Source organism: Accipiter gentilis, chromosome 8 (assembly GCF_929443795.1).
Source record: "Accipiter gentilis chromosome 8, bAccGen1.1, whole genome shotgun sequence".
Taxonomy (NCBI): Eukaryota; Metazoa; Chordata; class Aves; order Accipitriformes; family Accipitridae; genus Astur; species Astur gentilis.
Window position 1 is genome coordinate 14,177,828 of NC_064887.1, and position 22,457 is coordinate 14,200,284.

Here is a 22,457-nt window from a genome sequence, read left to right on the forward strand (position 1 = left end):
AAAAAGAGACAAAACATTGCTATTATCCATCAGTTTACATTTATTGAGAAAAACCATACAAAAACCATTATACAGTTAACGTGTACCCATATTACATACAATGTCAATGCAAGCTCAAAACCACATTTTTGTAAAGCATTCAATTTACCTCAAGTCCAAGCTGCATCTCCCTAAGACACTGTTCCCATCACAGTTGCCTTTTAAAGCCAATCTTCTTTTTACACACGGGTAGTTTCTGCAGAGAACACTTTTCTCAGGACGAAAAGGCATTTCACATGCACGCAAGAGAAATATTTGTGCATACATAAGAGTTTTATAAGCTATTACTAGGGAAGAGGGAATCCTGTCAACTGTATGCTTTCTGAAAAGCCCAGTCCTCCCTTCCACCCCCCCACTTCCAGGAAAAAAGCAAAATAAAAAGCTTTTAACATGCAATGGAAAACTTAAAAATTACTTTGGAAGAGAACAGGGGAGAAACAGTTTCTATAATCCAATAAAATACCACTACTAAAAAGATGAAATATTTCAAGATAGGCTGTGCAAGTGAATAATGATCCTGTCTGCCTGGACAACTTAAAGAGATGACTTACGATCATGCTAGACTGAAGTTTATCCACCTGACATTTTATTTCATGTCCTATTAAAGTATAGGCTGCAGAAAGTGATATGAAAATGCTTTTCCTACTTTGAACATTATGCTTTCTTTTTAAACTTTTTGTGCTCTTCACATTCTATTTAATTTGAGGAACTCTTAAGGCAGGGGCAGGGCAGGGGGAAGCAGGAAACATTTTAAAACACCTTTTGGACAAGTTCATTACGTTTCTAAGGAAGTCCAGTTATCTTTTTGGATCAGGACACCTCCAATAATCTATTTTCTGTTCTCCTAAGAACTATTGAGTTTTGAGACAGAGTTGAGAAATAAACACTATGCTTAGCACAAAAATAGCATGCCTGTAAGCCCAGCAGTGAGAAAGCTGGAAGTCAATACACCTCAAATGCTACACACAAGAACACCTCATCTTCCACACACTAGCAACATTCCAATAAACTGGCTTTTTCTTCTCTATCTCCTTCCACTGGCTGAATTTATAATTGAAAGACTGTGCAAGATATTTTAGGAACAAGAGTTGAAGAAAAAAGTATCATGTAAAAGGAAGTGAACAAGTGACTCACCCCAACACTAAATTCACAGTATCAAAATCCAAATGGTACACACCTAACCTTTTCTCACGTCAAAAATTAAGTTACATATTAAACTACATGAAGTATTAAGTGGCTTGAGAAACTGAAGCACAACTATTAATTTAGTTCAAAAATTCAATATAGCTAAGCTTGGCTGTTTAGAAGAATAGAAGTTAAAATAGATGGTTTATATTAAATCACAGTTTAAAAAACTTAACAGATTATGGAACATTTATGGTCAAACAAATAATACTTTAAAGAATGAAAAGTGATCAAAACAAAAATTATACCCTACACCATTATGTATGGGATACATTTCAAATCTGTTATGTTTTTGCCAATTTTACCTTCTACATGGAGCCCTTCTATGGTCCATGCTCATCGGCTCACCAATGGCATACACTCAAAGGATTCCTCTTTACTGGTAGTAACTATCTCAGGACCTGATTCTATGAGCTATGATTTGGTGCTTGCAGCATCTTCAGCACTGTGTGTGAAAATGAAGGCAGTATTTTTTGAATATTTTTCTTTGATGTACAGATAAGCAGGACTTTTGAAAGAGGAGCAGCACATTTCAGAAACAGAATAATCAACAAAAAACCAAGTAGATGCTGCTTTACTTTAAGCTAAAAAAACAAAAACAAAAAACAAAACACAACAAAAACCAGAAACAAAAACCTGTACCAGACCATCTATAAGACATACAAACATTTTAAACTATCAAAATATACAGCAATTCAGTTAAAGTATCAAGAAACAGGATACGCTGACTGCTATATAGAAAAAATATTATTCGCTGTACTGTTAACATTTAATTGGTGCACATGCTTTTTCAGTTAAAACATACTAATCTCTGAAACTCCAGAATCTGTTTTCCTAACATGTCAAGTATGAATAAGCAAACTGAGTTATCTAAAAATTCCACTAACACACTATAACTGTAAGACAAGTTATCAAGTTCAGTGATAACAACAAGAAGTCATATTCTTTATATTTAAGTCTTACGGGTTTGAGTGGGAGTAGTGCCCTATTATAAAAAACATTTGTGAAGGCTGTTGACGTTTCTAACCAAAGTAATTCCTGCATATTTTAAAGGTTTTGATTCTTTATTTGCAACAATTAGCTATTTGAGGAAAAATAACAAAAATTACGTATTCTGATCAAGTTTAATTACTGCAATCTACTCATCTTTTCTAAAAAATAATAAAAAATAAAAAAATAAAAAAATAAAAAACATATTTACCTAGAAATATAAACAGTTGTTTAAAAACTTAAAAGACTTTCCACTGAAATGGAACCGTGAGTAACAATGCATTTGGGGAAGCAGCAGATTGCTTTTCAATACACAACCACAAAGATCTCACAGGGACAACATTAATGTACTGAAATATATTAGTTTATATACTTCCTTAGGTTGTGCTTACCTGTTGCTTTTTTGCAGCAGAACCTAAGGTGGAAGGTCAGGGAAGGCACTGTGAAGTATAAATAATTGCACTGTTTGCAATTAATAAAGATTTTATACCTTAAATGAATCAAAATCAACAGCCTCCATTTTGTGAATGATAAAGAATCCAGTGAATTTAATTTTGCTCAGTTTAGTACATAGTAAATGCACCATTCTATAAGGTTATCTATAAAATACCATGCAAAATATCTGAACTATTAAACTTCATACCCTACACTAAAGATAGCAAATACCGTCCTAGCCTTTTTTAAGCTACCAAAATAATTCCTAATTTTAAAAGGGATAAAAATAATTCCTTCTATTTCTACAGCACAATACATACATTGCTAATTACCTGAATAAACTACTTCAATTTTCAAGCCTTAACTTCTACTTCTCTGTGCAGCCACCCTAAAAAAATTTATTCTCAAAGCAACAATATGGTGTTCCAAAAGATAAAGCAAGTAACATTCACAGAATTATTTAAAACATACCTACATCACTACATATCTGCAAACTATCTGAAGACAAAGACAACTTCTGTCTAACAAGTGGTTCCAAAGACTTCAATATTACGATATGCATACTTTAAAACACTGAATGATACAGCTGTCTCAGGAGTACTAATAAAAAAAAAAAACAACAACTATTACTTAGATAAACAGAAACATGATTTTCTTTAGCTATTGCTAAACGTTTCAGGAATACTTACCCACAAAGCTCATATTATGTGTATGTATATATATACGCAAACCTATGTTTCTGAATTAAGAAGCAATTATGATTTCCTAAGATACCAGCACTGTATTCCAACATAATAGTCACACAAGTATGGCATTTTCATTATGTGGAACATTGACAAAAAGATACTGTTGCAGTTCATCAATTTGTCATTCTGATGTACTTACAGTGCAATGCTCCTTGAAGGAACAATCAAGGATGATACACAGCACAGTCCTCCTCACCCCTATAGAGCTAGTTCTATACTGGCTGGATCAAACCTGCACTTCAACAGACAATGGCAAGACAGACTGTATTGCATGTAGTCTAATATATGCAAAGAGCCAATAATATGCAAAAGAGCAAACATAGGATTTCAAGAGAATCAGATTTTTAGTATGAGCATTAGAGCAATAAGAAGTTTCAAGTATATATAAAAAAATAATCAATTGATTCAAATACTTGAGTATTTACAAAAACAGAAGTTATCTGCTCTGCAGGAAGTTCTCAACCACTCCCCACCACTCAAACAAAACAGCGTTTTAAGGACAGATGCAATTTTTTGTAACTACTATGCATACCACATCGACTTTTCTACACTGAATTTTGAAGTGGACTACTTTAAACTGAAGGCTTAAGCATTATACTTAAAGTAAGTTTTTTAACTAGTCTGAAAAAATCCGTAAAATAGTTATGCAGGAACAGTTTTGAAGTATTCAATAACAAAAGTTATCTGTTATAGCAGCTGCACAGGTCTGAAACAGTGGTCATGTATAAAAGGAAATTTTACTGTTAATGCAATGGAAGTATGCCAAAAGATCACCTTCTTAAACACATGCAGTTTTAATCAAATAGAAAGAAAATTAAGGTATCAAGATTACTGATGCTAGGCAGCAAAATACAATGAATGAAAGAGATCCTCCATCTACAACTATTCTGCAAGAGGGGAAAAACATGCTAACAACAAGTTTTTAAACTCAACAAGGTTTCATGGGGGGAAAAAAATAGCTCATTTGTGTACAGGTACCTTCATTCATCGTTGCAAATCAATCCTATAATTCTTTATATACCCACATATCCAACTTACCGACACAGGAGGTTTCATATTATTTATTGTAAAGCACAAAACAGGCATTTTAAAAGTGATAAAGTATACATTGAAAAAGTACATTTATATCACAAAGCATTGACCACATAATTGCAAATACATTTGCTGGAATGTGTACATCTACACTAATACTAAAAACAAACCATTTTTCATTTCTACACAGAAATATTACCTCCTATCAGTAGTGATAGATATTTTGTACATTTTCAAAAACACTATTTTTTAACCAAACAAAATTAAGATCTTCATCAAGGCGTCTGCATCCATACATTTAACAAAGGTTTTTTCCCCCACACAATGAAGCAAATACTGTATTGTCCACTTCTTATTATTGGCCCTGTGCAGAAGAGATACATAAGAGATACACAAAAAGTTAAAGAAAATCCTTTAAATCGAGCTAACTCAGGAGTGAAGCCTTTAAGAAAGAAAAATTGGTTAATGTAAATGGTGGTGGCTTCTTGCATGGTTTTCAAAACCCTGGGAGGAGAAAGTTTTTCTTTTTTTAAAAAAAAACCATAATCACCAAACATATGGATAGATACAGAGCTCAAGTTATCAGGTAAACAAAGTAATCTATTAATTATTCTGATAGTTATTTTGCTAGAAAAAAAGATGCATACTCCAAAGGTAACAAAGCAGGAGACATGCAAAAAAATATCTACAACCACTGAAACAGTAGCCAGTCAAAAAACACTTAAACTTTATACCTGTGGTGCTGGAGGATGTTGTGGCATTCCCTGTGGACTTGTCTGGGCGTAATATGCTGCCTGCTGCCTGTAGTACTCAGCCCATGCTGCACTGTAATCTGGCTGACCACCTGGCGGAGCCCCAGCAGGGGCAGGAACTGCTTGACCTACAAGTAATTAAAATTATATAGCTTTGTTGCTGCAACAGAAATGAGAAGATTTCAAAATCTCACTGCCTAACAAGTATCACATAGCTTCTTGCAATGCTCCTCCAAGGCTTTTGAATAATCTTGTGGCTTTTTTTTTTTTACCTAACTATTCATCATATTATTTTAATGTAATGATTCCCATGTAAAGCAAAACTGAGGAACCGTAAGGACAGTTTTTTCTACCTCTTGAATCACATTTCAGAGCAAGTCTTTAAAGCCTGCTGACCTAAACTGACCTGAACAACCAGTAGCATTTAAATTAAAATACAGGTCAACAGGCAAGACTATATCTTTTGTAATCCACCTAGATGGACTTTATCTTATTCTACAGACTGCGTTAATTAGTTCACCAGATGCCAATTAATTCACTCCCCCAATTTTGGCCTCCTTGATGCAACTGCTAGGTTACTGCAGATTACATTTCTCAAGAAGAGCATTAATTTTTGTTAACATTTACTCCACCACAGAATATAGTCCTGAAACTTCTTTCAACCTTCACTTAAGGTCTGATACTCTAGAAATAACAGTGTGTACACACATACGTGTACACACACGCACACTCTCCCAGACTTACAGCTGAGAACTACTGATACTTCCAACAAAATCAACTTGTAGGTTAAAAATTCTGTAAAGGTGGTAGACTAACACACAAGGACTCTTTAGTGTATCAAAAATAAAAAATTACAGCCAACTTTTTAGGACCTCAGTCACGCTCTTCTTACAAGGAAGGTTTGCTGCAGACATCTTTACGTCCTTTTCCTCTTATTTCAGAAACATCAAACACAGTCATTACCACTATCACCTTCACAATTTTTTATCTGAAAGGTGCTTTTGCAGTTACCACTGCAGAGCATACCTGACCATAAGCAGAACACTCACTACCCTCTATCCAATCATCCGTCATCACACTTACATGCATCCAGACAGAAGGGTTTTGTACGGAGTGCTTCATTTTAAGTTTCTTTAATTTCCAAAACATAACATTCTTGTGATCTACATTCTTAAAGGGTTATTTTTTCAAATCAAAGTTTTACAGTCACCACCATTTCCCCAAGTTTCTTCTAGGATTAAAAAAAACAACACAAAAACCAACAACAAAAAAAACCAACCAAACCCAAACCACCACATCCAATCACACTACATCAAATAAATCCAAGCAAACTGCAAGCCTGCACCCTATACAATTCTATGTACAATGAATCTTCTGTTCAGCTATGAAGAAAAAGGGGCAGCTTCCACAAGACAAGGGCTGAAAGTTTTCAATCCTACCTGAAACCACCTCACCTTTTATTTGGATACAAGACCACAGAGCAACCTTCTGGGCAACATGAGTATCAAAGATTCTACTGAACTGTTTTCTAGAGTATCAGATAGAAAGTTGGGTTTGTTTGTTTTTTAAAATACTTTTACACAGAAAATTCACATGAAGAATACTAGCTATCCACACTCCTCTTACATATATGTGTATTCCCCAAATCCTCTCAAAAACATTAAGTGTGAGCAGAGAATCTGAACATTTGGCAAAGCACTATCCTGAACGTCTTCAAAATACAACCTTCCATTTTCCAACCCTCTATACAACTTACATAGTTTTTCCACTTACACTGTAGATACATTAAAAAAACCCCTTTTCATCACTTTTTGGGTTATACAGTAAAGCAATTGTTTCCTAGAAAATCTTACTTACATTTCTTCATATCTTAGGAGCTGAAATCACATCTTACAATTTATAATTTAGAATAACTGACAATTTACACTTCTGATCAAATATTTTAAGCAAAATGATCTTTAATATGGTTACAAATTATCCCAGGATATATTTTTTGCATGTTTACTATTAATTTATGAGATATCAATTCTACTTACAAATTATTTAGCTATGTCATAGCTGTCAGCACAGCTGAATATCAAAGCTAAGGCATTTTTTGTGCATTATAACCCAAGAATCTTCTGACATTCAGCCAGCTATCCCAAGGCAGTGTTGAAATTCAAATAATAAATCAAATATAGGAAGTTTAACATCTACTAAAAGATGTCAAACTCGGCTTCTGTCCTGAAATAGGTTAGTAAAAATTCAAAGTATTTTAGCTGCATCATTCCCCTACTAAGTACTGCAAGTAATTCTGAACCTACACATGGAATTCAGCAGTTTAGTCAAAACTTCCTTTCAGTGTACAGAACTGCGCTGAAACAGTACGTGCTCATTAATATCCAGAATCAACCGGAAAACTAACAAAAAATATTGATAAGCTACATACAAAGGAAATACAAGAAACGCAGAATACCTCCCCATTAAGGAAGGCTAAGAAAGCAAATGCCAGATGATTCTACAGTTCTTTCACTACTCAAATCATCAAGTGTGATTCTGGTAAGAGAAAACTGTTCTTTGTCCATTTTCCTGCTACTATGCTCAGGAATCATTACAGAACAGTTCCACTCTTTACTATGGAATCCCTCAACTATAAGTCAAGGCCACAATATATTGGAATGACTTTAAATGATAAATTTACAAACTCCTATGGTGACATACAGGTCATTTACTAAAATATGACTTCATGTTTAGAGGGAACTGTTATCGCTGGGAGATTTTTAGGGCCTAGTTATGCAAATCTTTATTTCAGCTCTTGCAGGGAAAAATAAAAATATTATGTCTTCAAAAGCTGAACTAATGTCTTGTTACTTGGTAATACTAAAGGGAAATTCAAAACAAATTTTCTGAATTTATGAAGTAGGTTACCAAGCAAATAGATGGTCTGGGTCACCTATAAGGTCCACATACAGTAACCCACCAGTGCGCATGTGTATTTTCCTAGCTTTTCAGTCCTATTTTTAATTGTATTTGCTACTCAAGGCAATTATTATTCCCTGACCAAAACAAGAGTCTGAAAAAGGAGATGGACTTTGCCCCTGTATTTGTGAGTTGGAAAACAGGTTATTTTCAAGTCACCGTTCTATACACTGAAAAAAATAGGAAAACGTTCTCTGTGATTAGCCGAGTCAATATCGCACCAGTAGGATGCCACTTTGGAAAACAGTATTATGGTTTTGACGGGACTGTTCAGGAGTGCTTTAGATGAGGAAATCCAGAGCATCAATTGCAGTATCACATGCAACTTGTTCAGCTCAGTACTGTCACCCTCATAAGCTTGCCACATGGATTATCAAAGTAGTTTTCTTCATCAGCAAAACCAGAACTCCTTGGGCTCAGCATGTCCCAAGTTTCAGTTCAGTTCTCCAAAACAAGTCTTTGTGTAATTATCTGTGCTGTGAAAAATCTGAAAGGAGGGTTGAAGAGTGAGTGACCTGTAATTACTACCTTCCCCCTTCTGCACAAGTTAATGGGGACAGAAGCATTACAGTACTGCAGAAAGCACAAACAGTAGTAGCTTTGTTTGAGAGCCAGGAGACCACACAAACCTGCTGATGGACAGCCTTCCTGTTCATCAGATCTTCTACTACTTCTTAACATTGCTGTTAAGGAGGTAGGGAAAAACACCTCCATTTAGCACTGAATCAACTCTAGGTGAATTCTCTGCCCTTCAATCTCACTTGGTCAGTTCTTCCTCTTTTCTAAGTGGACCTCAAGAGAAATGGTATCTTCCATATCAAGATTTTCAACATGCTGAAGAAGCAAAAAAGTTCTCACGATTTACATAGTCAAGTTATACAGGTCCAGACATCAAGAGTTCTCCTTCAGGCAAAGAACTCAATTTGAAGTAGAAAAAGAAATGAAGATCAGAACTGCCCTTCTGTTTTTCCTCTTATTTGATTGTTGTCTTAGGATTTTTTAATTTTCCATTTTAAGAGCAATTCTTTACATGTCCCAATGTCTATCTTTTTTGGATTCACACTTCTCTCTGGACTTCCAGAAACTCTATCCCAACACCTTGTAACTAGCCATTATTTAATTAGAACAAATGTAAGACTAGTGTAACCCAGACTTTGCTTTCCAGAGATAGCAAATTAGAAAGATGTCAGAGCCCCTGCCAACAAATTACATTATTCTTAAAAAGGCAGTGGAAAAAACCCCTCAACTTTGCATCAAAAAATGTGAGGTGAACTAAGAGAGACAGTATTTTGAAGAAAAAAAAAAAAAGTAGTTAAACGAAAAGAAGAGGAAAAATGAAAGGCCCATCACATCTTAAAAATCACGTTTGGGAGTTCTGTTGCAATTTTCTTAGTCTGATATACAATTCTTGAAGTAAATAATCATTATACATTTTCTGTTTCATTTCATCACTTATGCTGTGTCAACATAAAGAAGAATAAAGCTAGTTATGTCTTGGCAAATTATTTGAGATCAACCTGGTAGAAGGTTATTTGTAAGAGAAATTAAGCATCCTATTAATCTTAACTCCAAATGCTTTTTGATATTACATGAGAAAATGGGGTGCAGTTGGAAGAGGGAAAAAAACAAACCCTCCCACCCAAACAAACAATACAAACTAGATGCTGCTATGTGTTTGGTCAAACAGATACCAGGGAAAGCACTGGCATTCATAAGCCCGCTAGTCCTCAGTATACAAATCTACATCAACTGCAATATCCATGGGAGGACACTGTGGACAAAGTAGAGGTGCAAGACATTGCCACGTTTTAAGAGAGAACAGCACCTTCTGCCAATGCATCAAGACCATATATTTTTTCCTTATTCAGTAAGTGATGAAATCATCAACTTAACAAGCAAATACATTTCAGTTTCAAAAGTCAGTTCAAGCAAAATATTTTTTAAAAGCTAGCAACAACATATAACCTGCAGTTTAAACACAGCTCTGAAATGTTGCAAAGCAAATACTATTTAAAAAAGGGCATAATATACATGAAAACTAGTCATGATGGCTTAATAACATGGAAAACGGAAAGCAAGTTACAAGAAAGAAAAATCTGTAATCTTAAGAGCATTAGGGAACAACTACCAAACAAGAGAAATAACAGCTTCATAAAGTAGATCAAAGTTGAACTCAGAAACTTGTGAAATATACTTTAAAAATATACTTAAAAAAATTCTCAGATTGAAATATTTAAAAGACGTTGTTTCCCAATGATCAAATACAGACATCTCATTAGGTATGAAGTATTTTCACAAAGCTAATTAAAGCATTTACTTGTACTCATACTAGTTAACACAACACAAATTTTTAAGTTTGTTTTTCTGCAGGGTTCAGGGCCTCTAGCAGTACATGGTTCAGAAGACACATGGAGTGTGCACTGTTATTTTTTGGGCGTAAAAACCCCATCTCATCAAAAGAGATATGCAAGTCTCTGAAAACAATTCTAATATGCAACAACAGAAGAAAACATGCACACGTACCCATTTTTTTGTAGTACTCTTCCCAGGCCTTGGTATAGTCAACCTGCCCTGCTGGTGCTGGATTTGGCTGATCTCCTGCATCACATTAAAAATAGGCAAAATGAAACTACTGGGTTTTGTTTCATACACAGAACAATTTACAAATTATCAGCTAAATTTTTCAGTAACAATCCCAAATAACATCACTGAAATCTGACACTATAAACCTATGAGGTACATGATACTACAAATATAAACTAAAAAATTAGTAAAAGACACCACAAAGAAAGAATTGTTTAAAGCATTCAGCATGTTTTCAAGATTCAAGAGTTGCACACCACTCAGAGTACAAAACACTACCCAAAATTTAAGCAGTAAGCCTCATCCAGGCACAACAATTATACTAATACAACTAAATAGTACAATTGTAGTTGTCCTAAAACCACTGGAAGTGATGCAACTGTTTAAGCAAATGACAATCAACAGTTTGGCTCATTCCCTTTTTACTTAAGACTGACTGTACTATGTAGACATAATTCAGTCAGCTCAAGTTGCAGCACAATTCTCTTTGGAGTATACTATAAGATAAATACGTTACCCTTACTACCGCTGAAATTAAGAAAAGCAAATGTTGAATGCTGTAAGCAAGAGTTTTCCAAGAAAACCAGCTACCCTACAATAAAATAACCAAATATATGAACACAACAATAAAAAATAATTGGGCATCGACACCCCCAGCAATAAGAAATTTATCAGTTTTACTGAACAGCTACCTTGTCCATTAGTTTGGGTTGTAGCTGGTCCACCAGGAGGGGCTGCGGGTGGTGGCTGTGCTTGCTGCTGATAGTAGTGAGCATAATAAGCTGCCCACGCTGCTGAATTGGGATCTGTTCCTGGCTTACCTATGAAAACAAAACAAACATTTATAAAAGTAGTATGAACAGAATGCTGTCCCCAATCAACGCTGTCCTAACCACTCATTTTCCTCCAAGGAAAAATCCATCTAAACCAAATAACCACATACATTGTGTAATTATCTTTTCTTTCAACTTCCAATCATGTTTCAGACAAGTGTACTGCACACAGTATACTTTCATAGGACTGATGAGCGAAAAATAATTCTAGAACCCTTACTACTACAATGTCATTTTAAAATTTTTAAATGTGATAAACAGAAACAGATTTTCAAGTTTATTTAAACAGTCATGTTACTAAACGGTAGCAACAATAAATCATTCTAGCACCAAACAATTTCAGTGGTTATTTCTGTTATAACCTCACACTAATGACACTGGCACAGGCAGAGGAGGAATGCCAAATACATTATTTCTGAAACAGAAGAATACAAATCTTACTAGGTATTTGCAATGCTTGTCAGTTAAACTTTAAGGTAACAGTAAGATACAGAAACACAGTATTTTAAGAACCTAAATCCCCATACATGGCTATAAATCACCACTGTCTACTTACAGCTCTTTTTAGTATAACATATAATAGCAACATCTGCATTTTCTACAGCTATCTCCATGCTTCCCTTAACTACATTTAAGTAGCCCAACAGTGCTGCTTCCTAGAACCTTACTTCTCTGTTTTTCACATATAGCCTGCAGGTATGGCTTATTCTTGCTGAATCACAGAGATTTATTACATTACCAGACTGGCAATCCACAAAAACTGCAAATCTACTATTAGAGAACATAATGTTCTATAACACAACCAGCATCCTTTAACATTACTTGCTTCCTTGAAGAATAAAAGTACCTGCAAATAAATGCGGCCAACTGAGACGAGAACTTCACGTAAGGACACAGACACAACCGATCCTTTAGAATAACTATACATGGGAATGGAAGTACATTCCCCCCCCCGCAAAGAGAAAATAGGTAAAGCAGTGACTAATGGAAGAGAAAGAAGAAATCCCCTGAAAAAAACAATTCAGGGAGAAGAAATCCACAACACAACAGATTTCTTGCAGTATTTCATTTAGTGTTAAAGTCAGATGTAACCACTTAAAATGCACACAGTAGTATCAGCAAACAGAAGACAATGTTAACACACTGTTTCCTTTTTAAATTACACTGCTTCCATCAACAATAGTGGATTTAAACTAACATGTACTATATTCTAAGGTTACCTGCAAATATCAAATAAGCCATTGCTCGGTTGCCCCCCCCCCATTCCCCTTAGTAGCTATTTCTCTAGAACAGAAGAACACAGAGTGGTATTCATTAAATTTCCAAAGAAATATGACTGTAGTAACTAGCTCCACTTTCATGTGACAAGAGGTAAGCATGGTCCTGGAGAAAGCACCTCTGAAAAAAATACTAAAATAACCCATTTGTTACAATGAAATGACCAACTAAGTGGAAAACTGTACAAACCTCATTCAAATAAATGCTAGTCAAAATAAACACCAACTTCAACCACACATAGGAAAGCTTCATTAGACTTTTAAGGAGTATTTATCCAAAAAATGGTTATAAAATCATCATCAAGATGACATCAAGGTGAGTATTTGCCATTTTTCTTACCAATCTTTATGTAGATAAATCACTTTATAAAAAAATAAAACGCGGTATGAAAAAGGCTGTAACTTTTGGCAGTGGTTTTGGATTAAATGACACTTTTGGTATGTTGAGACTTCAAGTCAAGTCACTTTGAATCACTCTACTTTTAAATAATGACAATATGCATTTTTACATCTAAACTGAATGCATGCAGAGCTACTTTTTATAAAAGTTTGGGAACTGAAACCAGAGATGGTTCTTTGCCAAGAAAGGATATATAAAAGACTTGAACACGAACAGAACTCTCTGTAAATTGTAATATCCTCCGAAGTCCTCCCCTTTTTCACTAATGGAACTTATGTCAGGACCAGTGGCTATCAGAAAATATTTATTCCATTTATAACAAAAATAAAATTGAGATCTTTTGGCTGAAGTTCTGAAGAAGCTCTACCTCAAACAAATGAGGTACAAGTGACTCAAGCATCTAGCCTTACCATGCCTCTGTGACTGCAGTTCCGTTTCCCCATATGCTCTAGTCCAACCAAAGGATGTAACTTAAAGAAAAGCAGGATACTAAAACTTTGGGAACTTGTAATTAAGTAAAAATTCCCAGTCTTGACAGAGATAAACAGAAATAGAAGAAACAGAGTCTACAAAGATGTGTTTCAGAAGCAAATACAAAACTATTATAAGCAAAAGCTCAAAATACAGTAAAACCAGTTAGGATTGTGTATCAACAGCAGTTCAACAGCAGTTTTATCCCTCAAAAAAGGACTGAGCAAAATACATTTGTATCAGACTCAGAGAAGCATATCCTCATATAGTTCAACAAAAGCTTGAAATATATAATTTAGCATAAACTGTGCAAAGTCAGGATCAGTGAGATTGTAAAGAGCATTGTTTAAAATAAGAGTCATTGACTATTAACGAAAGAAAACACACCCTCAGTAAAGAACTTCATGTAAAAACATCCACTGTAAGAAAAATGAACTGATTTGCACAAAATCAGTTAACAAAGTCTTGCAAAAAGTATCATAAATTGGGATGTAATGTCAATAACATTTAGTAAAGAAGCACATTCCAACTGTCACAACTGCATTTCAACATCTCACACGCAACATGTAGGAAGTGTAAAACACACGTAAATGGACAATCAGTAGAGAAAAGCCTGAAGAATAGGAGCTTTTTCAGATATACCAGTGTAACACAAATGAATTATGAAATGTATATACTTGTAAGGACAAAATAGATGCACTCAAAGTATACTCACACTACAGTACAGCTGTGACATTTCTTACCTGGATCTGGCGGATTTGGTGGCTGCCAGTGCGGATAAGCATTTCCCCATCCTTGTGGAGCATATGGAGCTGGAGGACCACTATAAAAGATGAAGTCACACACATACAGTGAAAGCCAGTCCCACAGTCACCCTACAAAAAAGGAAGCTAGCTGAAGCAGTACTTACTGAGGTGCAGGGCCAGGAGGCCCTGGATTATAAGGAGCTGGGTTATACGGTCCCATGGGAGCACCAGGACCGGGTGGCCCAGGAGGTCCATGTGGGCCAGGAACAACACCATGAGGCCCATGAGGAACAGGTGGACCCAATGGATTTACTGGACCCTGTAATAAGAGTAACACACAGATGAAATAAACGTTGAAGTTCTCCATTTTTCAGCAGTTTAGAAGATAAATCTGAACACTTTAAGAAGGTAATCTAAGAGGTTTGATTGGTTTTAAAAAGAAACATTTCCCTGGAGAAAACAGTCTTTTTGGAGATTAATTAGGCTTATGGCTAGCTGAAGAAGAGAGTTAAAAGCAGCCATGGCAGTAATAGGAACCAAAAAGAAGCACTTATTTTGGTTCCTTCTTGAGGGAATAAAAGAATTTTACAAATAAACACGGATTTTTCTGCAAGTTGCATTAAAAAACCCCCACAAACTTAAACAAGACTATCAGTGTTTTAAAATAAACTGATATATCTAAATCTGGCTAATCTTGCTAATTAAATACTTGCAAGATCAGGTATAAAAAACAGGTAGCAAATTTGATTACAGGCATACACACGTGAACAGAAGTGCAGTGAATTTAAGAGTGTAAACTTGGATTAAAACTCTACCTAAACATACCGAGACTGACTGTTTAGTAGCTTAAGAGTATCAAGGATATCTTTGAAGTCGCTGAATTTTTCATTAGGCACAAAGTGCGCATCTTTGAGAACACATCATTAAAAACACTATATTATATTGAAGAAAGTCTGTTTCTTCCATTTCAAGTTTTTGCTTCTTTTGGTGCATCAAGTTACATTTATATTACTTTAAACCCAGATTACCATTAATATTGATTTATTATCCGACTAAGGAATTTGGAAGTGAGATGGAAGGGAAGTCTCCACAAAGGAGACTTGCTTCCTATTCTGTTTAGTTATAATAGTAAACCAAAACATAGCTATACACTCACGCCAATCTTTTCTTCTATAAGTTGTCGTGCATAATCTATTTGCTGGGGTGTTCCACGGATAGTAAACATCTTCATGTTTGGATCCGCATTAGGTGGAGGATTTCTTTGAAGTTCTATTCTAGCACCAGACTGCTGGCTTATGCTTTTAATAGTTTCACCACCTACAATGCAACACACAGCTTTTGTGACATGCATTAAAGCGAAAATACTAAGATTCACATCAGAGAAAGTCTACTGCATGGAAGCTGAAGATAGAGAAAAGACACCTATTCTTCTAAGCCATACAAGAACATTCTAACAACAATTAAAAAAAGCGTACTATAGAGCTTTGATTGCAAAAGACCACAATATTGTTACTCAGAACAACAAAGAATTCATACATTGTCTGTTTTTTCCATTCATGTAAAGATGTAAGATTAGACATGAGTAACAACCAGTACCAATGGTTATCAGTAAATATAACCTTAAAGCCTAACTCCCTATAAAGCAGTAGGCATGCACAGATGACGAAAATCCTCCAGAAGCTGACCACATCGTAAAGTCCACATTTTTTGCAGTACACTAAAACCAAAGTTAAATTCCCTAAACTAATTCCTCCTCTTTAGGATACTGAGAAGTTACTTTTATCATTAGTAGGCACGAAGTTGTCAAAACAGGGGCCATAAGGCATTTAAAAAAATAAAAATAAAATAATCAATCAACCTTCCAGCTCAAGAACTGAACTATGTCAGCCTATTTCTTGTGTCTGGAAAACATATTGCAAACAAAAGATTAAGATAACTCAAGTGTTTCATTTAGAAGCATACAGTAAATTATTTTTAAAACAAAATTCTTTAAGAAGTAATTATTTTAATAAACATACACCAAGAAACTCCAGGATTCCACTGTAAAAGATCTTCATTGGAATATGTGAAAACTAGTTTTAGGAGTTACAGACGCAGTTACACTAGGCTCATCAAGCAGTATCAAATGCAAGTTAATTGTAAGATACATAATTTAAGAATCTACCAAACACTACCAGTGTAACTCAGTACTTACTACCTTAAAAAAAAAAAAAGTTAGATAAATTGATTGGTTCTTGACTTTTAACTACTGAAGTATGTGTTTTGGTGAGGAAAATATGAAAAGAATATTAGGAGTGCTATGATTTAGCAGTATTAAGTTGCTCTACCATACATTAAACTATTTGCAAAGGCTTCTCTTGAAACATCTCTCTAGTATGGCTATTTATATAGACAGAAAAGCTGAGAGTTTTTTTTAACCACATACAGATACACATATATATAAGATAAATTGCCTTTGCCAATGATTAATCCAGTTTTGCCAGTGGGAACAATAAAATTGAATTCCTGTAATCCACCAGGAGGCCCCATGTTCCAGTTGCCTTGGCCTCTACCCCTTCCTCGACCACCAGGTCCTGGTCCACCAGGGTTACCAGCCTAAAAAGAAAACGCAACAAATTAGAATGCTTTATAAAAATCACCGCAAACCAATTATTAATGCCAACTGGTTACATCACATCATTTGTTAAGAAAAAAACCTGATTTACTACTCAGGTAGTTTTGATAGTTAAAACAGTATCTTTTACAGAAGACCTAAATTACATTTTAAAATATGTTCTGTACAGCTCTGCATATGAAAGATGAAGGAGGAAAGGATATAGAAGAAAGCAGAAAGTTTCACATGAACAAGCATCTAATTTCTGTCTGCCTTCCATTAATGCAACAGTGGAGCTCATCTCACAATAAGCACTTAAACCATCTTTCAAACACCAATTACAACCAAAAGTAACAACATATCAGCTATTAATACAAGACAACAGAAGAAGCAGCTCTAAAACCAGCCAGATCAAGAACTACCATGACTCTGAATCAGTATTATCATTATCATCCTGACACTTGCAAAACTGTAACTGTAGAAGCAAACATTCATGTTCCAGACTGAACTTTGAAGCAGATTCAAATGGCACCATTAAGTTATTTTCTTTAGTTACACACTCATTTTTAAAATTTTAAGTCTTTCCAAAAGTCTGGCAGGAGATTTTAAATGGTAAACAACATATTACCCAACCTGAACACTTCGAAGGAGATCTGTAATAATTTCTGCAGCATGCTGACATCTGTCAGGAGGCCCTGTGATTTGGGCTATTCTATCTGGAGTTGTTCCATCATCTGGAATAAAAATGAACTATTCCAGTACATGTAATCCAGTAAATTTACACTCAATTCACGGAAGCTTATGGACATACTACCAACCTGGCTTAAACTGAATCCTAACACCAGCATCATTCTGTATCTTTTTTATCATCTCTCCATTTCTTCCAATTACAATACCTACAGCAAATCGTGGTATTGGAACCTTAAAGAGAAAAAAAAATTTCAAGATGTCTGTGATGCAGATATTCCTACCAAATTCACACAATTAAAGGATCACATATTAGAATGGTAAACTAGGGCCAGCCCTATACCACTTCAGGCTTTCTCAAGTGTGAATTTTTTAGTATCAAGCCACAAGCTTAGCAAATACTGGATGAAAGTATCAAAAACAAAGATACTATGCAGTAGAAGTTCTCATAGTGGCAGCAATTCCAGGGGATATTATGCATCCCACAATCAAGAAACAAAAGTTCTAATGGGCCTAAAATGCAGATTCTAGCAGACGAATCTTTCAGCCTCACCTCTGATAAGCAGTTACAAGCTCATGACTTCCATAATAGGTGGACTTAAATTTCCTTCTGTAACAGCCAAATCCAATTTCTATAAAGACTTCACATACTTAGCCATCAAGCTTACTTGCTTATTTGATAAAAAACTGCAGCTAGCTGAAACTGTTCAGAATTGCTGGTAACGTAAAGTGAATGCTGCACACCATTTAAAGTCATAATTTCAGCAATGATCAAGTAATACTTACGTGCCACAACCACTTCTAGAATTTAGTTAAGAGCTTTCAGTGGTATCACCCAGCTTAACATTTTAATGTTAACATCTCAAAATACAGTGAACAAGTTTTTCAACCATGCTTACGTCTATCCCTTCATTTCCTCCTATTCTTGACCCATATTCGTTGCGCACCTCTCTAAAGCCACCTTGATCACGAATTAACTCCAGCACCATTTCCTTGGCTTGCTGAAAGAAGAATGAAAGTTCATTTAGGTACTGCAACATCAGAATGTATTTAAAAATGCACTGAATTCTGAAGGACTCCTTACTTGAACTTTATAAGGGTCTCCAGTTATCCTAAGGGGCTTGTCTGCACCAGTGTTCTGTGGACCATCTTGAATCATGACCATTTTGACACCTGCCCGCTCCTATTTGACAAAAGCGAGGTCAATACCCACTCAAATCCAGATTCAATATCATCATGTTTAAAAGAAGATACATATATACCTGTAATTGTTTAATTGTCTCTCCACCTTTTCCAATAACTAATCCTGCTTTACTTGCTGGAATCATAATTTCTTGGACTGCATTTCCAGGTCCATCACCATGATGAAAGCCAGGTGCAGGTCTTCCCTTTTCAACTATCTGATCAAGCAATCTTTTTGCTGATCTGTGAAGGAATATATACATTTATAAACACACTTATTCCTACAAGTATCACTTGCCCATACCTATTCTGCTTGGATTTTTTTTTTTTTATTTGAAAAGTTTCTGCAGATGAAATAGAATTACCATCACTAAGAAATACTAGGCAAACTCAGTAAATCTGTAACAGTAACTTAAGAAACTAACTACAAGATAATGTGGTAGACCTAAAACCACCCCAAAGTCAGAATACAAAAGGTGGTTCCTGACCAAACACATGAAACTGAGTCACCTCCTCAAACATGACCATCATCCCTGAGTACAGTTACATTGATCAACCCTTAACTCAAAACAGAACATGGAAACCTTGTCCATTAAAATATTAAAAAACATAATATCTGTGTTAATTAGAAGATTTGAAGTTGTTACAGTTTACCTTTTTTAGTGCATTAAAAAAAAATAATCACAAGACAGAAAGCTTTTTTAACTTTGCTTAATTTCAGTAGTAATTTGGGTAACCTCTCATTTGACAATAATTCTTCTTTAATCTACTAATAACCAATCTTAAGGCAGATCTTTTTTATGTTAAGTTTTATAAGAGGCAAAAAACCCCAAACCATAAAAATAAACCTAGCTTTAATACCAAGTACCATGATAGCTGCTGCTTGATTCAGCATGCAAAGTAAGGACATTTGTACTTGTAACCATTACCAGAATGATGGACAAAAGCAAGCATCTATTCACCACACACGTAAGTCAGTTACCATCAGAGTAAAATCATGACTACAATAGTAACATCAGTTAAAAACTCTTCCCTCTAATATGTGAGCAGAAGAAACTATAATTAGAAAGAAAATTCCGATAAAGGAACAACTTCATGAACAGCAGCCTGCTTGGCTGGAACATAAAAGGAGAATGCCATGCTGCTTTCCCGAATGAAAACATGTAGCTGCAGGCCTTACTTGCAAACATAAAGTGGGAGCAGCTAACAAATGAGGTAATACCAAATATACTACACTTAAGATCTTTCCTAGCAAAGCCAGGATAAGTTGGTCTTCATGCAGTTATATAACCTCTGTGCCAGTAAAAAAACTCCCACCAACCAACCAAAAAAAAAAAAACCCCCCTTCATTGCTATCATCCTCTTCCCTTCGCAGGAAAGCAAACATAGACATCAATTTCATAACTTCTGGTATACAATAATTTATACCAAAGACATTTAAGAACTCTGATGCACTGGGCTTTGAGTAACTCCTACTCTTACACATTACCGATTTTCCACATTTTCCCTGTGATCTTCCAATTCGTGGTTAATAAAGAGTTTCTTTTCAGCGTACGTTTCTTTTAATATACATTCACGCATATCATTCTCAAGCTGAAATCAGTGCATGGTTAGATAAGTATTATCTACAACAAGATTTGGACTTGAAAAAGTTGAAGTTCCATATTTTTGTCTTAAAATTCCAAGTATGCTGAGGGATCTGACTGCAGGTTAAAGACTTTTTTTCTTATGTATACATTTAATTATCACTTGACTGCCTCTTCAATAGAAGAAAAACATAGTATTATAAAACACACTATCTAGATACTATATTTAGATCTAAAAAATGAAATGTATTGCACAGTTAAATATGAACACACAGAATTTGTTTTACTTACTGAACAGACTCTGGTGTTCCAGTTAGCATACATGATCTTTCAGGCAGGCCTCCACTATCTATGGTCATAAAATAAAAGCAAATTAGCAGTAGTGTTAAGTCAGAAAGAGCTTATGAAATTAAACATAATACGCAAATGACTGGAACTTCACTGAAGTAGAATAACCAGTGTATCACAACATTTTGCATTTCTTTGGACTATGTTAATCGCAATTATCACAAAACATTAAAATGTACCTTAAATGGAGGTTCAGGCAATTAGAAGCAATGATCACAGCCTTCCGAACTTTCTACCAAAAAACCCCAGTAAAATAAACAAAGAAAAAACTCACAAATAGTTACCTGGTGCAATCTGTATTTTACAGCCAGACTCTTGCTGTATGCGCGAGATCTGCTCTCCACCTCTGCCAATTACTTGGAGAAAGAATATATAGAAAGATCGTTTGCAGTAACAGTATCTGCTAACATCCCTCGCTATACTACATCATCACATCCATACTACTTACTAAATCCAACCATCCCATCTGGAACTTTGTACTCCTCTGTCATCACAGACCTACAGAGAATGTTAAATGAAACAGAACAACCATTCAGAGACCAAACTGGCATTAAATTTATACATATCCTCCCATTAAACTAAAGAAAGCTAGTGCTCTCACTATCACCCTGACTTACTTGCTTCCCATTTACTTTAAAAGTCATTATGCAAGCACAGTACTAAGTAAAATGACAACATAAAAAGTAACTAATTACAAAGACTTCAAGTGTAATAATATGAATCAATCTGGGTTTTCCTTTATCCTCTTTACTATTAACAGATGTGGGGTACAGAAAAGGCCAGTGTAGCATTTTAAGTTTCATCTGTATATCCACTGAAGTATGCTGAAAATACACAATTTAAGCATCTCATCTACCCAAACCAGCCAAAGCATAAGAATAATAGATGGATGTGGTTGTTTAGGGAAGATACGAGTGGAGAAAACCAAGTTGTAGCAAATGTAACTAACAGAGCAGCTATTATTTTTTAAAATCCATTAGCTTTCCTTTTTGTTTACAAGACAGCATCAACCCCCCCCTCCCCTTAAGTCTGCTTCCACCCTCTGGTTATGCTACCTATGCTCAAGCAGTAAAAATAAGTAACGCATTTTCCTAAGCTTGATACACAGCCTAGGCTGCAAAGAGAAAGAAAAAGACAGCAATGTAGATGCATTTTAAGTGTTTGGTTTGGGACTTGCTGAACCTAAATTTCAACAGATCACACAAATAACAAGAGTAATTGCTTTATGCATTGATACCACTCTTTCAGAAAAATGTCTTGAAACTGCTTTCTTTCAGTAAAAAGGAAACTCTGCAGTGTGACACTTACCTTTGTTGTTGATGCATCGGTGGTAGCTGATTTCCAAAAGCTATAAACAAATAGTTAAAATTAAATTCAAACAAGTAGTATAACTTACAACTAAGCTTCTCCTTTGATAATAAAACTTCATTGTAACAACTTGTGCCCAAGCTGACTTTTCAAGAAGTGTTATCAAGAGGTTTAAACAGCTAAAAAGATTCTGAACTGTTGCTAACATCACTGTCAGTGTTATAAAGCAGACTCACACTGCTTCAAGAAAATAAGAAATAAACCCCCAGCCATTTTTTTGATCTTATTGATTCAAGCATCACCTAC

The 22,457-nt window shown here is 35.2% G+C and overlaps 1 protein-coding gene across 15 annotated transcripts in view; it reads right to left on the reverse strand.

Moving 5' to 3' along the window:
- The window catches only part of FUBP1 (far upstream element binding protein 1), a 37,900-nt gene that overhangs the window by 11,901 nt on the left and 3,542 nt on the right, over positions 1-22,457 (reverse strand). For 2 of the 15 annotated variants that reach the window (XM_049809050.1, XM_049809056.1), the window contains 18 exons: positions 22,152-22,191; positions 21,292-21,341; positions 21,128-21,199; positions 20,787-20,844; positions 18,990-19,152; positions 18,812-18,910; positions 18,627-18,728; positions 17,859-17,961; positions 17,674-17,774; positions 16,901-17,042; positions 15,604-15,764; positions 14,612-14,766; positions 14,445-14,524; positions 11,413-11,541; positions 10,661-10,735; positions 5,162-5,307; positions 2,607-2,654; positions 23-1,669 (listed from right to left, as the gene is read on the reverse strand). In XM_049809050.1, the coding sequence (XP_049665007.1) occupies positions 2,643-2,654; positions 5,162-5,307; positions 10,661-10,735; positions 11,413-11,541; positions 14,445-14,524; positions 14,612-14,766; positions 15,604-15,764; positions 16,901-17,042; positions 17,674-17,774; positions 17,859-17,961; positions 18,627-18,728; positions 18,812-18,910; positions 18,990-19,152; positions 20,787-20,844; positions 21,128-21,199; positions 21,292-21,341; positions 22,152-22,191 (1,688 nt within the window). In that variant the 3' untranslated portion in view covers positions 23-1,669; positions 2,607-2,642. Of the gene's footprint in view, positions 1-22; positions 4,792-5,161; positions 5,308-10,660; positions 10,736-11,412; positions 11,542-14,444; positions 14,525-14,611; positions 14,767-15,603; positions 15,765-16,900; positions 17,043-17,673; positions 17,775-17,858; positions 17,962-18,626; positions 18,729-18,811; positions 18,911-18,989; positions 19,153-20,786; positions 20,845-21,127; positions 21,200-21,291; positions 21,342-22,151; positions 22,192-22,457 lie in introns of those variants that run through there. The other 13 variants (XM_049809057.1, XM_049809054.1, XM_049809048.1 and 10 more) reach the window with 11 other exon arrangements.